Source organism: Peromyscus maniculatus, chromosome 5 (assembly GCF_049852395.1).
Source record: "Peromyscus maniculatus bairdii isolate BWxNUB_F1_BW_parent chromosome 5, HU_Pman_BW_mat_3.1, whole genome shotgun sequence".
NCBI lineage: Eukaryota > Metazoa > Chordata > Mammalia > Rodentia > Cricetidae > Peromyscus > Peromyscus maniculatus.
In genome coordinates this window covers 62,116,816-62,138,830 of record NC_134856.1, presented here as the reverse complement: position 1 = coordinate 62,138,830, position 22,015 = coordinate 62,116,816, and the positions used below count along the sequence as shown (strand labels likewise).

Genomic DNA, 22,015 nt, shown 5'->3' with positions numbered 1-22,015 from the left:
GTAGGATTCTAGTATCCATAAATGGAACCCTTACATTTAATCTCTTCACAACTACATACATATGTCCAAAACAAATATAAAAGTGGAAATATAAAAGTGGGTACAAGAACAAACAATAAATTAATTCTCATGTCAGATTATATTCTTCAGAAAAAAAAAAAAGATTTAAGAAGATTAAACTGTATTCTAATTCTGATAAGGTGCCACTGAATCAAGAATCCAGTCCCGAAAGGATGTACACTGGGGACAGGCGTGAGCCAGCTCAGCATTCAAAAAGATACTTCCAGAGTGAGAGGAGAAAAGACGATAAAACCAGGGCTGGGCACTGCCATGCCCAAGGCCCTAGCTTCTAGCCCCAGCCCTACCATAAACCTGTCCTTTCTAAAAAGGTTACGCATTATTCCATAGAATAACCTTGACTTGCCTAAATTGAAGAGAAAGGGGGGCAGCTTTACATGAGTGGAGAAGCGCAGACCTGGCCTGCACTAAATTTGTGATGTCACCCAACCTTCACACACAGCGCCCAAGGCTAGCAGTATCAGTCCCCACCCACATAGGTACAGGGCTCGCACACAGCAAGCGAGCCAGGAATCACAAAGCACACCCACCCGCCTGGAGTGCAGGTTTCCAAGGCTGACACACATGTCACAGGCTCACTGTGGGCTTCTGTTGCCAAGTATGGGAAAGGGTAAAAATGCTTCTTTTCTCTCTCAGGAGAAACAAAGTGCTCTGCCTGTGACCAGCAAGGCTTCCCCAGGAAGGCAGGGCGTTCTAAGCAGAGCATTCATCAGGGCCCTTCTCCACGCCTGCTCTCCACAGGACACTGGTGATAAAAGTAGAAAATACGTAGGCATCGTGGAAAATAATGCATGATACCTATACATGGAGACTACCAATCACTGCATTCTAAAACAAATAATTTAAAAATTGCCTCCTAATAGCAGACATTTGTTATCAACGAACGACAAAGTAATTTGCAATACAGCAAGAGCAGGGTAGGAAGACAGCGCTCCTAAAATGTGGCTTTTATTTTTGGTGTTATTGTGAACAGGCTAGATTTCTGCAATAATAAAGTATCTAGCATTCTATAATAATAACTAAATTTAATTTTAAAGCAGTCTCGATGGTTTTAACTTTCTACATCCAGTGCTGCTAGAAAAAAAAAATGACATTTGCTTCTGCACAAATTTTGCAAATCTTTGCCAAATGGGAAATAATATTAACAAATCTCTTTCCTTTTAATAGAAAACAGTGCAATTTTAGGATTTAGTGGCTAAGGACTTGCATTTTTCCCATCAACCTCTGGCAGCACCAGAACTGGGCCTCGGTTCCCAGGACTGGTGGTCACGGCAGAGCCCTGGCTGTTCCCACTCTGAACTTGCACAGACCTTCCATGTCTTCATATTACGGCCTATGAGTCAGCTCGCTAGCCAGTCCACAGCTGCTATAATCAGATTTCTGAGTGAGCCATTTCCTAATTTTGTAATTACAAAATAAGGGTCATTTCATATGCTGGAAACTTATTTTTCCTTATGTCATCTGGATAGTACTAGGACTAAGTAAAATCAGACTTTCTTTTGTTGTTTTCTTTCTTTTAATCTGGAGAAGATGTAAATCAGCAAGCACTTGGGAGGAAAGGTAAGGTGGTCCCTTAACAAAAGCAACCGTGGTTAACTGTGTGTAAACAGGAGCCACACGGCCTGTCTACCCAAGACACCTACCAGTTTACCACATTGAGTTAAAACATACATGTGCACATACATACACACACACACACACACACACACACACACACACACACACACGAATGTGACACGGCTTTGTCACTTCTTAAACTCCTGGCATTGAGAACTTATGCAGTCCACTGGGTAGGGGGATTACTTTGGGGCTGAGGAGGGACTAAGCTAGTCGAACTTCATCCTCATCAAACATTTAGGTTAAGTTTTTATTCTTCAGCACATCCTGCCAATTAGCTGACTTTTTCCTTGATGGAAAGAACCCTAAAACAGAGGTTTTTCTCCAAAGGTCAGGGCAGTCACTCCCAGCACAAAACGGAAATGGCGGCTGGAGTTGCCTTGTAGTTCTGTTCTCTGCCTCTGCTAATTGGGTTCAGGCTTGGTGGAGACAAGGCGTGCAAATGGCAGGCGCCCAATTAGCCGACGTCCCCTTCCGTCCCCCCACTTCCCAGCCCTAACTACTTGCAGTCAAGAGCTTTATAAGGTTTGTGCCGACTCATAGATTTTATCAGTTGCAATAATGCATAAAGAAACAGGGACAAAGTCAGCCTATGATCCATTATCTGCCAATATTAAAAAAAAATATTCTATGCACAGTCAGAAAAAATGATGTGGTTGAAAAGATTTCAAACTTCTTAAAACACTGTCTGATATCAAAATGAAGAGTTTCTTGCTCTTTTTGTGTCCTGGTTTCTCAGAGTGAAAATGTTCACAGGGGGGAAACTCAAAGTGGAACAACAAACCATGTCACTTTTAGGTCCCTCCTGGTTCCTCTGAGGAGGCTCAAAAGAAAGAGATGCCAAGGTTAACATTAGAAGGGACACTCCCTGAAAGATAGACAGTCCTCTGCCTCCTGAGTGTCGCATTTAGGACTGAGACCGACTATTCTGAGCAAGGTGGGCTCATCACTGTAAAGCCAGACCCTGTGTCTAGAGATCAAGTCCAGCTTGACCCCTAGTGCAGGTCCACCACCTATGCTGTGCTGGAGAAGTAAAATCCACCAATGTCCCCAGAGAGGGAGACATCGTTATCCATGTTCATCATGTAGATCAGTCCCCTCCAAGAACAAGACATCTGCCTTCTGAGATGGTGCTAGCTCAGGCATCTGTCTTGCGCATGCCTGCTGTTTATGACCACTGGCAAAGCTGCTGTGGTCACAATTGCAGAGGGGAAGACACACAAGCTCTTTAGTTAGAAATGAAGCAAAGAGAAGAGATCTAGAAGCTTCCAGACCTCTTCAGTTCAAATGGCATCAAATACAGGAAGACAGCAATCTGTTCTACTCTGGTGACCCCAAACTGTCAACGCAGAAGACTGGCTTTATTTTGTTTTGTTTTGTTTGATTAACTCTACATTCTTACACCCAGAGAATGCTATTCTCCTCGTTGTATTTTAAATAGCAAAATAAAGAGAAGAGAAAGCTTCAGAAGGGACATCGGGCATTGAACCCAGAGGACTCAAGGAGAACATTTAACTAAGCAAATCACAGTTAGAGAAAGACAGCTGGAAAGAATGGACAGCGAGGAGGAGGAATCTGTTCCTTCTGTCCTGCCGGAACAACAGTGCTTGCTTCTGGCCAAAATCATAATCTGACTTGTTTATTTTCTTTTTGCAGTTCTCGGCCCATCAGATGCAGCCAGGTGTAACTAATTATCCTGCTGAAGAGAAAGCGCCAGTGTCTTCTTCCAGGTGTAGTGGTGTTGGTGCCAGATTTACTGAATGGATCAGCATTTGTCAAGCCTCTGTGGAGGAAGATGCTTTAAGCTCTAGACAGAAGGATACCACTTTCTTCATATCCCGCCTATCAGGTATTTCAAATAGCCTCAAAAGAGACAAGTAGAGGCTCTGTCTTTGAGGAGAAATTAGAAAGTGTGTGGCTTCTCAATCTAATACCTTTTAATAAACACAAAGTATTTTATATCAAAATCACAAAGAAAAGCGATGTTACTTATGAGACCAAAGATATCCCTCTGTGATTAAATCACACCCTTTCACAGACCTGGGATGCCATTTTTCTCCACATACTGCAATAACAAAATGTCATATAGCACATTTAGCCAACTGCTGGCTGTGAACAATGATGCCAAGCAAGGACATGGTACGTTACCTGCTCTTGCTTCTCCAGCCACCGGTCTACCATTGGGTGGCTGGCACTTAGAGAGGAGCGGGCGTTGTCTCTCTGGAACTGGTTGGACCAGCTACTGGGATCTCTCGGGAGGCTCCTGTAGTTTTCATCTTTCTATTCAAAATGAAACAAAAGGGCATCTTTGTAAAACACAGACCTCACAAATTAATGACACACTTGGGTTTTCTGACATCGGGGAAATTTAGTCTATGTATTTGAAATCTTTTTCCCAGTCTATACAAAATAGTAGATTGAAGGCATTACATCTAAATTGTACTGCAGAAGTGCCAGCAAGTGCCAGCATAGGGAAATTTAATGGGGACAGCATGAGAAAGCTGCACAGAATGCCCACTGTAGGCCAAGAACGTGCATCCTCCATGCTGTCACTCAGATCCATCTCCAGCCAAATGTACATACACAAAAGTGGCACATATTTCTAGAGACTCACACTCTCAATCAAGGCTTTTCTCTTTGACTCTTTTCCAATATTATGATGATGAGATATTGTCAATGAGTTACCAAAATGTTGAAAACAAGGGAAAAAAAACAATACATGTTATTCTCTTTTGGGTTCTTGAAGGTTTATTTTGGGCAAAAGATTTAAGACTCTCTGGGTTTTTCTGTTACTTACATCAGAACACTGCTGTCAAGATTAACTGAAATATCAAGGAAATGCCAGCCTATCGTAATACTGGACACATGATAGATAAATATTGTTTATCCTGACATGGTTATGACAAGCAATGTCTTTACATGAGTATTTGTTCACTGTGTTCTCAATTCACCATAGAAGATCCAAATGCAATGCAGTACGGAATGCTTCTTTCAAATTGTAACAACAGACTCTAACTTTTGAACTGTAAAAATTGATTTCAATTTTCTGAGAAGAAAGAAAAAATCTGAGATAGGGAAGTTAAGTTTTTTCAGTCAATAACTAAATACAAAGTATTTTCAATAAGAATACTTTAGAAATGCAACCCTCAGTTCAACTCAGATTGTACGAGAAGTCAAAAGGACTATAATATTCTTTATAATAACTGTAAATACACTATGTAATATTTTACTATTATTATTCATTCTCCTTCACCGTGTGTGTGTGTGTGTGTGTGTGAGAGAGAGAGAGAGAGAGAGAGACAGACAGACAGACAGACAGACAGACAGACAGACAGACAGACAGACAGACTGTACAGAGGGTGTATTCATGTATTTGCAAATAAGAATGTGTGTAGAGGCCAGAGGTCAACTTCAGTTGTCTTTTTCTACACCCCTGTCATTTTTTTAAGACAATCTCTCTTTCTCTTACTGAAGAATATTATTTTAAAGGTGTTACTTTTGTTTGTGTTGCATTTGTTTAACTCTGGGAAGCTGTGTTACTGTGCCTGTCTGAAACACCTCATGGTTTAATAGAGATCTGAACAGCCAATAGCGAGGCAGGAAATAGGATAGGTGGGGCAGACAGGCAGACAGAATGTATAGAAGGAGAAATCTGGAGAGAGAAAAGATCAAGGAATGAGAGAAAAGGAGGACTCCAGGGGTCAGCCACCCAGGTACACAACCAGCAACTGAGGACAAAGAAAGGTATACAGGAACAGAAAAGGAAAAGCCTAGAGGCAAAAGACAGACAAGATAATTAAAGATAAAAAAAGCTGGCAAGAAACTAAGCCAAGCTAAGGCCAGGCATTGATGAGTAAGAATAGCTTCTGTGTGTGATTTATTTGGGAGCTGGATGGTGGGCCCCCCATAAAGAGTAAAAAACAACTCTAACTCTCTCTCTCCTCCTCCCTCCTTCCCTCTTTCTCCTTCTCTGAACTTCTGGCTCACCTTTCAGCTAGACTGACTTGCCAATGAGCCCCTGGAAGGTAGCCACCTCCTCTCCCTCAGTGCTGGGGTCACAGTCACGCATGCTGTTGTGCCCAGGTTTTTTTGTTTACATGGGTTCCGGGGATGAAAACTCCAGACCTATCTCATGCCTGTGCAGCAAGCACATTACCCATTGCTATACCTCGGCTGGCACTATTTTATTACACAAGCTACCAATATCACAAAAATAAAACAAAGCAACATGGTAAGAGGCCCACATACCGCAGACCTTAGCTGTGGGCCAGGACATAGTTCTCTTCTGCCCTTAAGGAATTCTACCATAAAATATAGCAAGCATAGGACAGTCATGGATTTATCTAATAGTATTACTCGTGAAAATAAACAAAACTACATTTATCAACATAAACTTTGATGTGCAAGTCCAGAAAAGTCTTTATTAGAATTAACTCATAAAAATAAAATCATCTTTCAAAACTTGGTAGCCAATGGGGCTCAAGAGATGGTTCAGTGGTGAATGGCGTTTGCTCCTTTTCCCCAGGATTCGGGTTCAGATCCTAGTACCCACATGACAGCTAACAACTGCCTGTAATGCCAGCCCCAGGGAGTCCGGCGCCCACTCTAACCTCCACAGGCACCAGGCTCGCACACTGTGCATATACATACATACATACAGGCACACACGCAAACACATAAAGTAAAAATGAGTAACATGCTTTTCAAAAACAACATTTGGTGGCTAAAATAAATATTGGTAGGAAGTACCATCTACTAGAAAAAGCCTATACATCTCTGATTAATAAACTCAGGGAAATGGTGAGGAAAAGTCACCATAAACATGCTAACAGGAAGTTTCAGTCAACCAGAAAGGGTGGGCATGCTAGGGACTAAATGGCAAAGACCCACAAAGAGAAGAGTGACATGGTCTGACTTTCACGTCAAGAGTGGTGGAGCTGTGGCTAGGCCCAGGCCAGCTCTCTTCTCTCCCCACCATCTGATCACTGAGGTAATTATTAACAGCTCCTTCCTCAGAACACAAGCCACTGAACAGAAGGGCCGAGATGCCTATCCTGTGGCTTCAGTTGGAACTGCATTTCAGAGACCCAGCCGAGACAGCCCATGATGATATGTTTGACCTTTCAGAAAATGGCCAAGCCCGGGCAGCAGAGTCAGTGCTAGGGAAAAACAAAGCATATCTGACAAATGACGAGATGGTGAAGAGTGGCCATGGACCAGGAAGGCTGCAGCACGAGGAAACAATACCTCCTGCACTGACTCAGACCTTCCTGAAAGGGTCCTTCTGGATCTCACTTTTCTCTCCCCTTCTACAGTCCTCACAGCTGCCAACTCCTCCTGTCAAGATCCCACCCCGACTAACTCATATATCACACGACACTACTGCGCTGGTTGCCAGCCAGACACCTGCCCCAGCCTCAACCTCCAACATGCTCTGCGCCACTCTGGAGCAGATCTTTCTACCGTGTGCGTTAGGTCACATCATACCTGTGGGGACCCAAGAACCTGGACAGACACACTACAGACTGCATCTCACACCTCTCCTTACCTCCACTCTCGCCTTGCCTAAGCCCAGTTTCCAAGACATTTCTACTGAGGAAACACTAGCCACTCTTCAAAGTCAGTCCATTGCCACTGTCTCTCAAGGGAAGACCCTAGGACCCAGGATGCCGTGCTTTCTGTCAACATGGTATTCTAATTTTAACTCAAAGTTTGATTTTCAAAGTTGCTATTTCTACTATTGCACTGAAGCCTGGACAAGGTCACCATTGACCTCAAACCCAGGCACCCGGCACAGTGACCTGCACTGATGTGGACACCCTCCTTGAATATGTTTTGTTTCCTATTTCACATGGGTTTAGAACACTCTTGTAAGCTTCTTTTAAAGTTGCTAAGGGAATGGTGTAAGGAGTTTTAAGGCAAACCTCAGCCCAAATGCAGTGACTGTAATGTCAGATCTTACTAAAAGAGGTATTTACCTATTTCAGTTTAATGTCACACCTACAGTTTACAATGCTTATGGCAAATGTGATCACTTCCAATTACAACCAAAAAATAGTGGATTATTTCCCCATTTAACTCAGTTATGACGTAATTCATGCAATAGGGTGCTGACAGATGATTACATTAAGGGAGATTATGGTTAAAGATCAAAAGACCTGTCCTCCTTTATTGTATCTGAAAATTTCTGCAATTTTGCATGTGAACAGTGAACTCTGAGGAATTAATGGATAGGAAAAGTAAAACAGACATTACCATCCACAATAAAAGAGTATTCCTAATTCACAATAAGTCTACGCATTAATGCATGTATAAAGACTTACAAATTATAGCACTCTTAAACCATTACCAATGGAGTAAAGGTTGAAAATATATTTCACTCCCCATGAAACATATCCTTTATTGTATTAATAATATCATGCAAGCTCTAACAATCTAGGCACGTTCTTCAACATAACCTTACCTAAAGCTGGGGTGAAGTACACACAAAGAGTGTGTACAAGCATGGGCCTGGAGGTGTATTCTGTGTTTATGAGGAAAGTGTAAGAGTAAGCATCAAATATGAAATGCTTTTGCTATATCGTAACATGTGGTTTGTCATGACTGCCCATTGAAGTATGTATGATACACTCTATTTTCATTTGAAACATGTCTGGGGATAATATTTTAACATATAGTTGTCTCAATCTTATCTATATGAGATTATATATGCTCATTTACAGATTCTAACTATAAAAATATGAAAACTTCTATCAAAGTATCTTCAATCTGATATTTCACAAATTAAAGACAGGAAAACCAAACTATCAAATCTTCTCTCCCTTCATATTATTTTTGTAAAAGCCCATAAAAGGTTAGTAATAAATTAGAAAATATCCATTTAAATCTATTTCACTCTGCAACCAAAGTAATGCAAAACTTTTGTACACTAGCAAATATTTTCCTTTAGATATAAAAATATGCTGAGCATGGTAGCACATGCTTATAATCCTGGTACACAGAAGTCTGAGGCCAGCCTGAGCTACACAGTGTGTTCTAAGCCAGTTTAGGCTACAGAGTGAGATACCCTGTAAATAAATAAATAAGAAAATAAATAGATGAATGAATGACTAAATAAATAAGTAGAGAGTTCAGATAACATAATGATTTATTAAACCCTAAAACAGTAATGACAACTGAGGTTGCTAATGACAAGCAATGATTTATTACAGTTAAGACTTCATCTAAAAGATTACATACAAAAAAATAGTATAAGGAGCCACTGTCCTTTTGTTGTTTTGTTTCGTTAATTATAAAATTTCCACATAAGAGGCTGTTCCATACAGCCACTAGTCTTCGGGAGGACTGTCCCTCTTGACAGAGAGAAGCAGGTGTGGCTGCTGTGATTGGGGACTCTTCTGTCACCTGAATGCTCTGATGCCATCAGCAGGTGTAGAAAATCCCTGGCTTGGGAAATGCATATTAACTTGGAGCTCCCTGGCAAGCTGCCTGTGGGACAGACCTCTTCCAGTGAAGGCAGGTAAGAGAATTCCACTACACCTCTCCTGAAGCCAAGCACAAGTCAACAAGAAGAAATTCCGAAGAGCCACCCACTGCTCCACAGCAGCTGACTTCTGGCAGGCTGGGGGTGGGGGTGGGGGACTTTCTCTCTTGGAAATCTGACAGCCCACCTTATCCACAATGCTGTGAACATGCAGACTGTTTCATGATTACCATGATGGTGATGGACACACAATTACAATTGTATGGATATTTTTAAAAACCACTAAGTCTCACGCTATTATAAAATACAAACTATTCAACATATAAAAACTTCACATTTGCACCCTCCTTGTATCAATGGTCCCAAGGACTCCTGTGTGATGTTAAGATTTTAAACTCACACATTTTTTGACACGGGAGTCCTGACTTTAAAAGAATTCGATTCTGCCCTTTAACACCCTTTCCTTCTTTTTTTATTACTACGTTTATTCTTTCGGGCGAGGGCACGTGCATGTGGAGACAGGACAACTGGGACAAATCAGTTCTCTCCCTCCCTGCCCAGTGAGTCCAGGGGATGGTCAAATTCAGTGCATCAGTCTTGACTCAACCTCACCGAGTCATCTCAGCAGCCTCAGCTTATCATTTCTTCAAGAAATGACACCTGGGGAGCAAAGGAAGCTATTTTCAGGATACTTAATCAGGAACTATGAGACTAGCTTACCCATCAAAAGAAGGTTCAACGGCTACCTTGTAAATGAGGGCAGAGAGTCTATACTTGTTATCAGTGTGGACCAATGACATGCTTACGAAGACTTTTAGAAATAAGGAAAATAATGGATCTCACGCCAAATATAGTAGAAGCTGAACATTCCTTTTGCAAAATGCCTGGGGCTAGTGTTTTAGACACAGCTTCCACCAGCACCACCTGGATTTGAGGATCTGCATGCATTTGAGGCAACTTGGGGATGAGAACCAAACACAAATTTTGCTTAGTTTTCACATATGCCCCCAAGAGTCCACCTTGTTGCAGAGACCCAGGTATAAAGAGATCTGACGGAAAATCAGGGTGCCTGCCTGTAGCCTTTGATCCTTGCATCAACTCTGTGGGTGCTGTTGCATTGTCTACAAGCATCAAGACTAGCTTCCTCGGCCTTCTAGTGCATACCGAAGACCAGCAGCTCTCCAGAAGCCCTCCAGACCTCTGGGTTAGATTTCACTTGCTGAGGCATCCAGCCCCGTGGACTGAACAGTTACAGGCCTCTCAGACTGAATCATGTAAGGCAATCTAACAAATGCCTTTTGCAGTATATATCCATTCTATCCTTTCTGTTCCTCTACAGAACCCAAACTATACACACATAGCACAAGGGTTATTTTATGCCATGCTGTAGTAATTTGTTACGTTTTGTAGAACTTACCACATCAGTGCTGAATGGCTTGAGCTAGAGGCAACTCCAGGGCACTGTGCTGAATGCTCTGTGTTGGCATGGCTTACCCCACATGCATGGCTGTGTTGAACTGCAGCCCTCTTATCTATGACTTAATCCTCTAAAGTCTTCATTACCCATAACTAGCTGAAGTCCAAAAATTCCAAAGGAAAAATTACAGAAATATACTATTATTTTAAATTGCAGAACGAGACCTCTAGCTGTCTTGGTCCAGCCCAGCCGGGAGATGAGTCATGCCCTGTCGATTCCCCACACTGTGTACACTACCTGCCCACAAGTCACTGAGGAACACACAGTTATCAGCCAGCTGACAGCACAGCATGGAGCTTGGGACCAGGGGATCCTTTATTTCTCTTCCCAGCAGCTCAGGATGCAAGTGTGGTGAAGTAACCCAGAAGAGACTGTGACATCCTATTTCCTTTCTATTGAAAAGGTGAAGGTCCTCAACTTAATAATGAGAGAAAAGGCCACATGCTGAGGTTGCCAGGATCACCAGAAACAATCTTCAATCCATGCAAATATGAAGGGAATGGAGGGCTCCTGTGCTGTGGGGCTTCCAATGACAACAGCCACAGCATGAGCAGTCCTTAATTAAGATGGAAAAGCACTGACTGGGAGGTACAGGCCTACCTAAGGGTTTAGGCACCATCTGGGGGTTGTGTGTGTGTGTGTGGTGGGGGGTGTGTTCCTGTAGATAAGGACAATAACACCTTGTTCTGATATTTCATCTTACCCTGGGCTAATGACCAGCTCCTAAGTAAGCATAAACAATGTTAGTGTGCATATACTGTTTCCTTCCTATCCTTTCTTTATACTTAATAACTCCCCAGAGTCATGCAAAAAATAAAGGATTAGGAATATATATATATATATATATATATATATATATATATATATATACACACACACACACACACAAAATTTATTTATTCCAACATAACTACAATAATACAAAAAACTTAGACATTTATATATTATTCATCATAATTAGTTATCCAAGCAAAATGGGAGCACATAAAATTCTATCCCTTATTTTGTACACATCTAATTTTTATGCTTTCCTCCTTTGGGATTTTAGGTACAAGTACCACCTAGCATCCTGAAAACTTAACTCACCTGAAAACTCTGAACTATCACTCTCTACATGCGACAGAAACATCTCCAGATGTTTATTTAGCTCATTGAGAATGACAAGAATACACAAAAACCCTGCTGGCACTGAACTCCAGAAGGTCCATGTAAAACGTACAGGAATGTCCACAATGCATTTCCAGAGAAAGCCAACCCTCTGGGTTGAAAGACTTGATAAAAGCAGAAGGAAGCATTCTGGTTTTATCTTGCAGAAGTTGGTGACAATGTTCCTCTCAAACAAGAAAACCATCCCTGGGAACACATGGGCTAGAAACATAGATGGTTCATGTATAAAGAGGGCTGGGCAGAACTTCTAGAGATTCTAGCATGAGGAAAAGATGGGAAAGATGTCTGACTTTCTCTAGAGCCAGCTGACAGGCTCAGAGAACAGACCAGAGCATCAAAGGACAAATACCCAAACTCACTTAGGCTCTTAAGTTTAGAGCAACTTCCTTAACTGTTACTCATTTACCTAAATAGCTCACAATGCCAGGTAATTTCTTTATGCACTTTTTCTTTTTCAGAGCCGGGGTCAGCCCCGGGCTCTGCACAAGCTGAGCAGTGCACCACCCTCCAAGTCCTCAAGGTAGAATTTAGAAGCTGGAAGGAATACTAGAGAGAATCCAACTTAACTCCCTTGTGTCTGAAAGAAGAAACAGACTCAGCGAGTTATAGGGCATGCTCTGCAGGATGTGGACCAATGGGCAGTAGTACCTGCAGGGGCCCAGCACTGCACTCCATTCCTCAATGGTTCTGAGTAAGGAGAAGGCACAACTCCCTCTCCATCTACTTACAGTTAGCTTCCATGGGAGAGGGAGGAGTTTCTGATATCCGCTGATTCTTACACCCCCACCTCCTTAGTTTTTATACAGCAAGTGCAGCCTCCCCAGATGAATTACATTTACAGTAGCGAGAGCAGGAGACCAGCACATGCTACCTAGTTTTCAGAGCAACCACGGTGAAGCATCTGCTTGACAACTGTGTCTCATTACGAGAACCTCTTTCCACACACAAGTAAGAGTCCTCTTTCTCTTGGGAGACATGCTCAAGGTTGGGGAGGAGGACCTGAGAGGAAGGGGAATTTACTTTTTTTCTGAGTTACCAAAGTGCTTTCTCCTGAATTCTGAGATGCTACAGAACAGAGCTGATGAGGAACAGTCACAGAGAACAAAAGCTTTCATGGTCTCATTTATAAGGTCTTTCAAAGAAAGTAACATGGCCACTTCACTTTACTGGATTGACAGCATAGGCAATCAGCCAGAGAAAACCGGACTACTATTCTGACTACACACTCCTCTAAGTTAGGTTCCTGCTGTTAGATAAAATACAGTAACCAAAAGCAACTTGGGAGGAACGGATTCATTTCAGCTTACACTTCCAGGTAAGAGTCCATCCCTGAGGGAAGTCAGGGCAGGAACTTGCAGGCAGGAACTGAAGCAGAGACCACTGAGGGATGACGCTTGTTCCTCATGGCTTGTTCAGCCCCTTTCTTAAGCACCAGTCTGGGGTGGTATTGCCCCCAAGTAGAATACCCACATCAACAGTTAATCGAGAAAATGTCCTACAAACTTTCCTACAGGCTAATTATTGGAGGCAGTTTCTCAATTAAGATTCCTTCTTCTCAGGTAACTGGAACTTGTGTCAAGTGGACAACAAACCAGGCAGGTCCACTCTTCCAACAAAGCTTAAAAGGAGAAAACAGCACATAAGTACTTCACGTTAGATTAAATGTGAAACACTCTGAGAGAATGGGAGTGTGTATGTGCATGTGCTGGGATGGGGAGTATCCCACTAGAGGTAGAACCTGGGTCCTGTCATATGCTAGGCAAATGCTCTTTCACTGAGCCACACCCCCAATCTCTGGCTCATCTTGTTGAGCTACAACAACATACAGAGCTTTATTTGATTACTGCCATTTAATTTTGAAAATAAATCAAAGTCTAAAGCAACTCAAAAACATTTTACAGTGTGTGTACTTCTGAATTTGAAGGTAAAAAGTGTCTATTCACTTTTCTGTTTCTTTCATAAACACATGGCTCTAAATGTTTTTATCTCGAATCTAATATTAGAAGTAAAGTTGCATGTTGCCTCGAAATCTTTCAAGATAATGCCAAGGGAAGGAGGCAGCATGCTGGGAGGCAGACAGAGGAAGTGAACAGCAGCTGCCAGGTCCACGGGGTCTCATTCTCACCATCATCCGAACACACACAGGTAAGTCTTTGGATGGATGTACCTACACATTTTTCATCGGATGTGGATTTAAAGAGATTACTCACATTTCAAAATCAAGATACTTGTGCCATATGCCATCACCCTGCCAAAGCAAAGTACAAACACTTCGTTCTCAAAAAATACTAAGCTTAAAAGGTCTGGAGGATTGACAGAATGGGTGGGGATTTCAGAGCAGGTTCCTTGGCTATAATCCCTCAGCTTTCCTCTTCATCTTCCAAATGCTTCCTCAGGTAAGCTGTGTCCATGGGAGCGTTTCTGAAAATGCTTATACATGTCATAATCTTGCCCTGCATACTGCTCATAGACTAAAAAGCACTGCTTCTGAAGATGTACGTTTGGGAATTAAACCTCTCCACAGGAAGCAGGAAGAAATGGAGGTGGGACCTCTGGAGGAAGAAGACTTTCTACCCACCACTCTGGCAGACAAAGGGAGCAGGGCACTGATATGCAAGGAAATCACTTGTTCCCCAAGTCACAATTAAACATTATAACTCTAAAGTAATGAAGGGGTGAAGAGACTCTTGAGTACCTCTGTTGAAATCTTGCCACACCCAAAAATTTTACTTTGACTAAATTAGGAACAAACCAAGGATGGCATTTGGGTAGCTCATATAAATTAGAGATAAAAGTGTGGATTTGCAGCCATAACAATTCATCCCATCTGAAACCAGTGAGCATTTCTCAAATGTAGACTTACAACAGAAAGGCTCTAACAATGCATCAGCAATCAATAAAATCAGATGGAGAACTTTAAAAGTATCTCATTTCTAGAGAGAAATAAGACAATGGGGTGTACAGCCTGGGTGTCAGCAGGTTCAAGAGTCACAAGGTGCACGCTGGTCCTACACACTCTGATCTCTGGGCTGCTAACATCACCTCTGAGTCATATATGTGGGTGATATCTACAGCGCTAAGATCTGGTACCATATCTTGGGGGGAAAATGTTTAGATTTCCAGAAAAAGTTGCAAAGACAGTACAAAGAGCCCCAGTATGCTCTTTGTCCAGCTTCCTCTGACGTGATCCTCCTTTGAAGCTGCCATGTTTCTGAAACTATCAGACGGAACTGGCAAAGGACTGGTAACCTACAGACCTCATTCTTTCCCTTATGTTTTCTTCTCTCATGGTCTTGTTAATGCCAAGCTCTAACCCAGGACCCCAAGTCACGGCTAGTCATGGTCCAATTAGCTGCTTCCTCTCTCTATCTTGTTACATTAAAGTGAAGCTGCTTAATACAAATGAGAACCATTTTTGTTCCTTCGGTGCTAAACCCTAGGCGGAACTCACAACTCCAAGGGCAGCTGAACATAACTGCACCAAGGACGCTCTGAGGGGAACCACGCTGTGGGTGCCCCGGCCCCAAGCTGACGCTTTCATCAATGGGAGGGCTACTAGAAGCTGGATCCAACTTTGTGACATGAAACAGTTAAATTTATAAGCAAAATCATCAAAAGCTTCATATGCAAGCGACTTTAAATGATGAAATAAGGCCAAAATCCTTGTAAGATTGTGAAGACTGGGAATTTTGAAGTCAATATTATCTACTCAGGACTATTTCTAGGTCCTCACATCTCAGAAAGCAGGCAAAACAGACTCATTTCCCTCTGTGCTCTGTGTGTGTCTCTCTGAAGGTATTCCTGAAAGATCTCAACTTCAGTTGGGACCTCTACTTATAGATGGTAAAAATATCATATCCAAGCTCAAATCTTTTTCCAATAGCACTTTTGGACTTCATAATTTGGAGCACAAATTGTACTGTTTAGAGTACACGGAAGCCGATGATATCCTAGATGTATCACAGAGACAGAAGAAATGGTCACGGTGGCTAACAGCCTGGACCAAGTGTGCCTGGCACTTGCAGGCAGGCTCTTGACCTGATGATCATAACCGCCACTAACAAAAGCTCCAAATGGCGCTGAGTCCAATTTAAAGTCTTTTAATACATGAGACAGAGGGGACTTCACGGGCATAGAGCTCGTATGGGATGGACTTGAAAACAGGCAGGCTCGTGTGTGTGTGGAGGCCAGCGGACAACCTTGTCCGTCACTCCTCAGGCACTGTCCCCCTTTAAGACAGGGCCTCTCATTGACCTGGGGCTCAACCATTCTCAGCAACACTGGCTGGCCAGAAAGCCGGGGTCCACTGCCCCCACCTCCAGCGCTGGAGTGGCACACCACGCCGCCACTGCATCTGGATTTTAACACGCACATTTCTGGGGACTGAAGTCGGGGCGATGTGCTCACAACAACAATCACTTTGTGGACTGAGCTCTCTCCTCAGCTTCTACTTTGAAAAAAAAAATCAAATTGTGGGCTAAAGAGATGGTGGCTCAGCTGTTAAAGGCAAGGCTCCCAGCAATCTAAAATACCTGAAATCGCATTTACAGCTTGACCAAGAGTTTGAAAGAATATATTACAAAGAATAGAAACCAAAGAGAAAAATGGTTTTGAAATGGGTGAGGATATAAAGGGGAACGGTAAATATGGACATCATATATAAATAGAAGAATAAAGAAGTAAGCAGAAGCCAGATGGTGGCGGCGGCGCACACCTTTAATCCCAGCACTTGAGAAGCAGAGGTAGGTGGATCTCTGTGAGTTCAAGGACAGCCTGGTCTATAGAGTGAGTTCCAAGAAAGGAGCCAAAGCTACACAGAAAAACCCTGTCTCGAAAAATCAATTTAAAAAAAAAAGTAAGCAGAAGGGCTGGGGAGATGGTCTAGGAGTTAGGAGCACTTTCTGCTCTTTCAGAGTTCCTGAGTGGGGCTCTCAGAATAAGCCAGTCCAGCTCCAGTTGCCCCAAATGCTCTCTCTGGCTTCTGTGGAGACCTGAGCACACATGAAGTACCACAGAGAGACAAAATACACATAAATAAAAACCTTTAAAGAGGGAGAAAAAGGAAGTAAGCAGAGAATGCTTTAGAACAGGGTACAGGAGGTTTTGATACTAATGATTAATCTACATATCAAATGTAAGCATTTATGTTCGAAAACCCAGAGCATGCAAATTTTGGAGGTGTCAAGTATGAATGAGCTATGAAGTTCTCATCTTTGAAGCTGGGAGCCAGAACCTCCTGCACTGAAAAGCTCCGCAGACTGAAAACACGAGGGATGCACAAAGGCCAGAACCCAGTCACTACCCTCAGCACAGAAATGCTACTTCCAGTTCTGGTTCTGTCTGGACTGGAAGAGTCAGTGCTTCAAGCCACAGTTAGCTGTAAGGCAGCTTTAAAGCACTTTAGAATAAGTTCATTTTAATTGACTTGAATTTTAAAGTGATTAAATGTGTAATCCAAGTATGAAAAAAAGTCAAATGTCACAAAAGCACATAAATGCTCCAGATTCCGTTCTGCTATGTTTATCATCATCATCATCATTATTATTACTATTGGTATTACTATTGTTATTATAATGCCTAAAAGGAAGCAATCTCAGAATAACCGTGACAGCCTACTTGTTCCTTCCCTCTCCTCTCTTCCTCACTACTGTTGAGACAGGGTCACACTGTGCACACAGGCTGAACTGGAGGCTGTCCGTCAGCTGTCTCAGCCTCTCTCTAGGGCTGCGATTACAGGGGCTCCTGGCTCCTCAACAGCAAGTACATTATCCGTTTTCTGTACGCTGGGTACCACACAGAAAGGGTGCAGTTCAGGAGTGGACAGAGAAGCTTTGAAGACTCCCCCCGTCCCCACCCCTCTCTAGTCAAGAGTACAGCTGAGGGGCAAAGCACCAGCCTGCAACCATGATGGCCTGGGCTCATTCTAGACACCACAGAAAATGATTTAGAAGACAGGATGATGGATCAGTCAATAAAGCAAGGACCCAAGTCTTAATTCCCTCTCCCCTTCCTCCCTCTCTGCATTCTCCCTTCTCCTCTCCCCGACCTTTCTCTCTCTCCCCTGTGTAAGTCCATAAGAGAAACATGGAGCTATTCAACAAGACAGGCTGAGAACTAGAAAAGTCTACCACTTCCTTTCATGTTCGTTTCATGCACACATACCTCCAGCATGCCTTAGGACTCCTCACAACGCTACACGTTAAGTACGTCACACTTTCTAATCATGAACTTAGGTGAAATAACAGTGACGTTAAAACTATACATCCTATAAAGTAAGTCTAGCTCAGAAATCTAATTTTAAACAAGGGGTGTCAACATAACATTTAGGGATAGGCTCTGAAATACAGTCCTGAAATTTACTTTCATGAGAAATAATATAGGCAAAAATATAAATGTCAACTACAGAAAGCCCACCAAATAACATTAATAGATATGAAGTCTCGAAAGTCAAGTATAAGAGAGAATATTCTGCAAATACTAATATTTATGAGATAGAGCAAATTCAATACCACAGAAATTAGGATGTTTGCTGGAATTAAACCATCCTGCTGACAGACTCCCCACTGTGGCAAGGACAGCTGCTGTCTACATGAATGCACACACACAACCTTTGCCTTGGCATTACACTTCTTCATGATTTCAAAGGGCTTACCTGCCTCTTTATACGTCTCATTACTTGGTAAATAAAAAGCACAGTAGTATTACCATAGAAAGTAAAAATGTTTGTGGTGCCTTAAAATATACTAAAGGAAATGACTATTCAAATTAATTTCAAAACCTAGAGTACAGCTGCAGGGAAAAGCACTGATGTATGAGGCCCTAGGTTTCATCTTGAGCTTCCTGGAAAAATATTTAAAAGATGGGGTGATGGCACAGTTAGCAAAGCAAGGACCTGAGCTTGAATCCTCAGCCCAATGTGGGGGCCTGCCTCAGTCACCCCAGTGCTGGGGAGCAGAGGCTGGTAGACTCCTGGAGTTCACTGGCCAGCCAACCTAGCCAAAGCTTTGAAATTGCAGGTTCAGTGGGAGAGCCTGTCTCAAAAAAGAGTGGAGAGCAACTAAGGGAGACACCTATTGCCAGCTTCTTGCCTCCATACTCATACAAGCACACATGCATCCACATGAACTCTAGAGTGTGCGCGCACGCGCACACACACACACACACACACACACACACGCGCGCGCGCGCACGCACCATTCTGAAGTTAGGAGAAAGCTCTCATTTCTCAAAGAGAAGGAGATGGCAGAGGCTTCAGTTAGAAAACTCCTTTTCCAAGTGGCTCCATGTGTCTGGGAACCTCAAGAACACACTAAGCATGGCCAGTAATCAGAGAAATAAGAAAGCCAGGGGGTAAGAAACGTTCCAAAGCCTCTCTCTGAAAAACCAATGAATAATTTAAAAGCTATTGACAGCATCGTGAGGTGTTTTTATTATGGCTTTCCTCCCCCTCCGCTAATTGGAAAAGGCTCTTTCTTGGAAATTTGCCAACGTGTAGTTTCATGCTAAATCTACCGCTGTTTAATCTCTAAGGGAGGAGGTAAATGACTCATCAAAGCCTCACCTGTCAAAATTTGGGGGGAGACCGCTGCTTGTGACACCACACTGTGGCGGCGCGGTCTTACCCACGGAACTCCCCACTTGCCAGTTCTGCTGAGTGCCCCCTGCTGCTTCTTCTATGACCAGGTCATGGGCTCAGACACACAGCTATACTGACTCAGAATAAGGAGGACCAGGGAGGGAGGCAGGGAAATGACTTACATGTCCACACAGGTTAAAATAAAGTGTCTACTGCACATGAAATCTCGGGTGAAAACCGGTGCCTAACAAGCCCCTTTCCACCCCGACTCTGATAAGTGGAAAGGCAGACAGCTAAGAAATGCTGTACACAGGACTGAGTGATACCCAAGAGAACTCCAGAAAATGCAAGGGTCCCTTCCCTGCCCTCCGCCACCTCTCATACCCAAATAAAGTAAATAAAGAATCCCAGAATCACACAGAAACCTACTCTCAGAGGTCTAGCCGACTCAGCAGCATGAACACCTGTGCCTGTGGCCCTAAACTCCGTAGGGGAAGTATACTCCATCATCCCACTTGAGGATCCATCTGCCTTTGTCTCTACAGCCCAAATGCCCACTACAAATTGATAATAATCTACAATATCTTAAAATCATGCACCATGGGTGGGCTCTCATGGATTCAGAAGAACCATACTTCGTGCTCTGTGATAACCAGTGAGTAATCTTTCTTCCCATCCTCTTTCCCAATATGAAAAATAAAAGGGAGGTCTTTTCATAGCTGAAAACATAGAAACATTGAATGAGATAGACAGACAGACAGACAGACAGATGTGAAATGTTTTATAGTACTAACAACATATAATTTGAGACTTATTTATTTTTGTTTTATGTGTACTGGTGTTTTACCTACATGCATCTCTGTGCACCACCCATATGCCTGGCGCCCATGGAGGCATCAAATCCGCTGGAGCTAAAGTTAACATACGCCAGTTGAGAGCCGCCTTGTGAGTGCTGGGAATCAAACCTGGCTCTTCTGCAAAATGCTCTTCACTGCTGAGCCATCTCTCTGGTTCCCAGCATATCATTTAGACAAGATCAGTAAATTAATAACTGAGAAGTTAAGCAAAAAAAAAAAAAAAAAAAAAAAAAAAAAAAGCCACACTGTTACCACTACCTTTCTGTATCCTTTGTGAGGACATAATGTCATCTAGGGGCTTGTATCGACATAGGCCTTGCCTTTGAGAAAGTGTGGCGTGGGCAACAGAAAATACTATTCTGTGTAGTAGAACCAAGTGTTATTGGTTAAAATCATCACTTCTAAGAAAGAAAATATATTCAAGATTGTGTACCAATATGGATATTTACAATGTGAGGAGAGAAAAACCAAAAATGGTCAACAGTGAGCGGATCATAAATCGGAGAAAACTGTACAGTAGAATATTTCACATTGTTTAAAATGTTCTCTAATAAAATTCAAATAGAAAATCTTCGTAGTAGAAGAAAAATGTAGGAATACTGAGTGTGCAGGCATGCAAAGCTGAGATGGCGTGTGTGTGTGTGTGTGTGTGTGTGCGCGCGCTTGCACGCACATGTACACACACGCGTATATGAATGTGTGTTTCACCAGTATCCCCATCCAAATACTAATCAAGTCCAACCCTGCCTAGCTCCAGAGATCTGATGAAAGCCTGTATGCGGTGGTGCGGCGACCCACCAGTGACATCTCAATGTTGGAGTTACTGGGCTTTAGAGACACAGGTGATTTTACATTATTCTATTCTTCTGGTTTCCCTGGTGTTTCACAATGACAGATACATATTATTTACTACAGAGGCAGAAGTGCATTTGGTTAATTATTCTAAGCATCTCAATATGCCCCTTGCATGCCTTCCTCTGCGGCAGAAGTGGGAAGGATGATGATCACTCCCCAGAGCCTCAGCCAGGAAGAGTCTGCACTGCATACAAATGACTCTGCCTATCTGAATTCAGTGGTGGGAACTTCAAATTCCAATGGCAGTAATTAAAGGGAAGCTCCTTGGTCTATCGCCACTCAGAGCATTTGGAGGTTCAGCCTCCATTTTGCAGGCGGGGCAAGCTCCTGTGAGAACAGAATAATATCTAGTGTGCAGAAGGCTGGGATGCGCCTGCTTAGAAGCAGGCCAGATACGTACCAGGCCAGGCATGTTCTGTGGACTTTTCCAACAATTTTTAAGAAAGGAGTTCTAAGTATTAAACACTTTCATGTTTGAAATACGATTTAAAAAAAAAAAAACAGATCTGTCTGCTGTAACTACACCTCAGTCACATACATAGCCAAGATACTAAATGAGTCACAAATAGAGCCTGGTTATGCTCAGACCAATGGCCTGCCAAACCTGACTGGATGAAAGCCCACTTGAAACAAATATTTTTGAACTGTAAACCTCCCTTGATTATAAACTTGTAAATACTTATATAAATTAATTCTGACAAAAATTAAATGCCATGAGGCCTATTCAGAAAGCAGATTTTGCCTCTTTGGACAGTTTACCTCAAGTCCTCGCAGGCCTCAAACTGGCTGCAAGGAGAAAGCAATCTAATGTGGGTCCTTGCAGACTCATGGAGAGTAAAGCTAACAGCTAAATCAATAGGCACCAACAACCCAAAACTACACTGCCTTCTATGTTTGCCCCTTCA

General features: G+C 42.6%; 1 protein-coding gene across 29 annotated transcripts in view; it reads right to left on the bottom strand.

Annotated features, from left to right (window-relative positions):
- The window catches only part of Pard3 (par-3 family cell polarity regulator), a 552,281-nt gene that overhangs the window by 286,075 nt on the left and 244,191 nt on the right, over positions 1–22,015 (bottom strand). For all 29 annotated transcript variants that reach the window (XM_006982509.4, XM_006982506.4, XM_016001065.3 and 26 more), the window contains one exon: positions 3,844–3,975. In XM_006982509.4, coding sequence (XP_006982571.1) covers positions 3,844–3,975 — 132 coding nt within the window. The remainder of the gene's footprint in view (positions 1–3,843; positions 3,976–22,015) is intronic.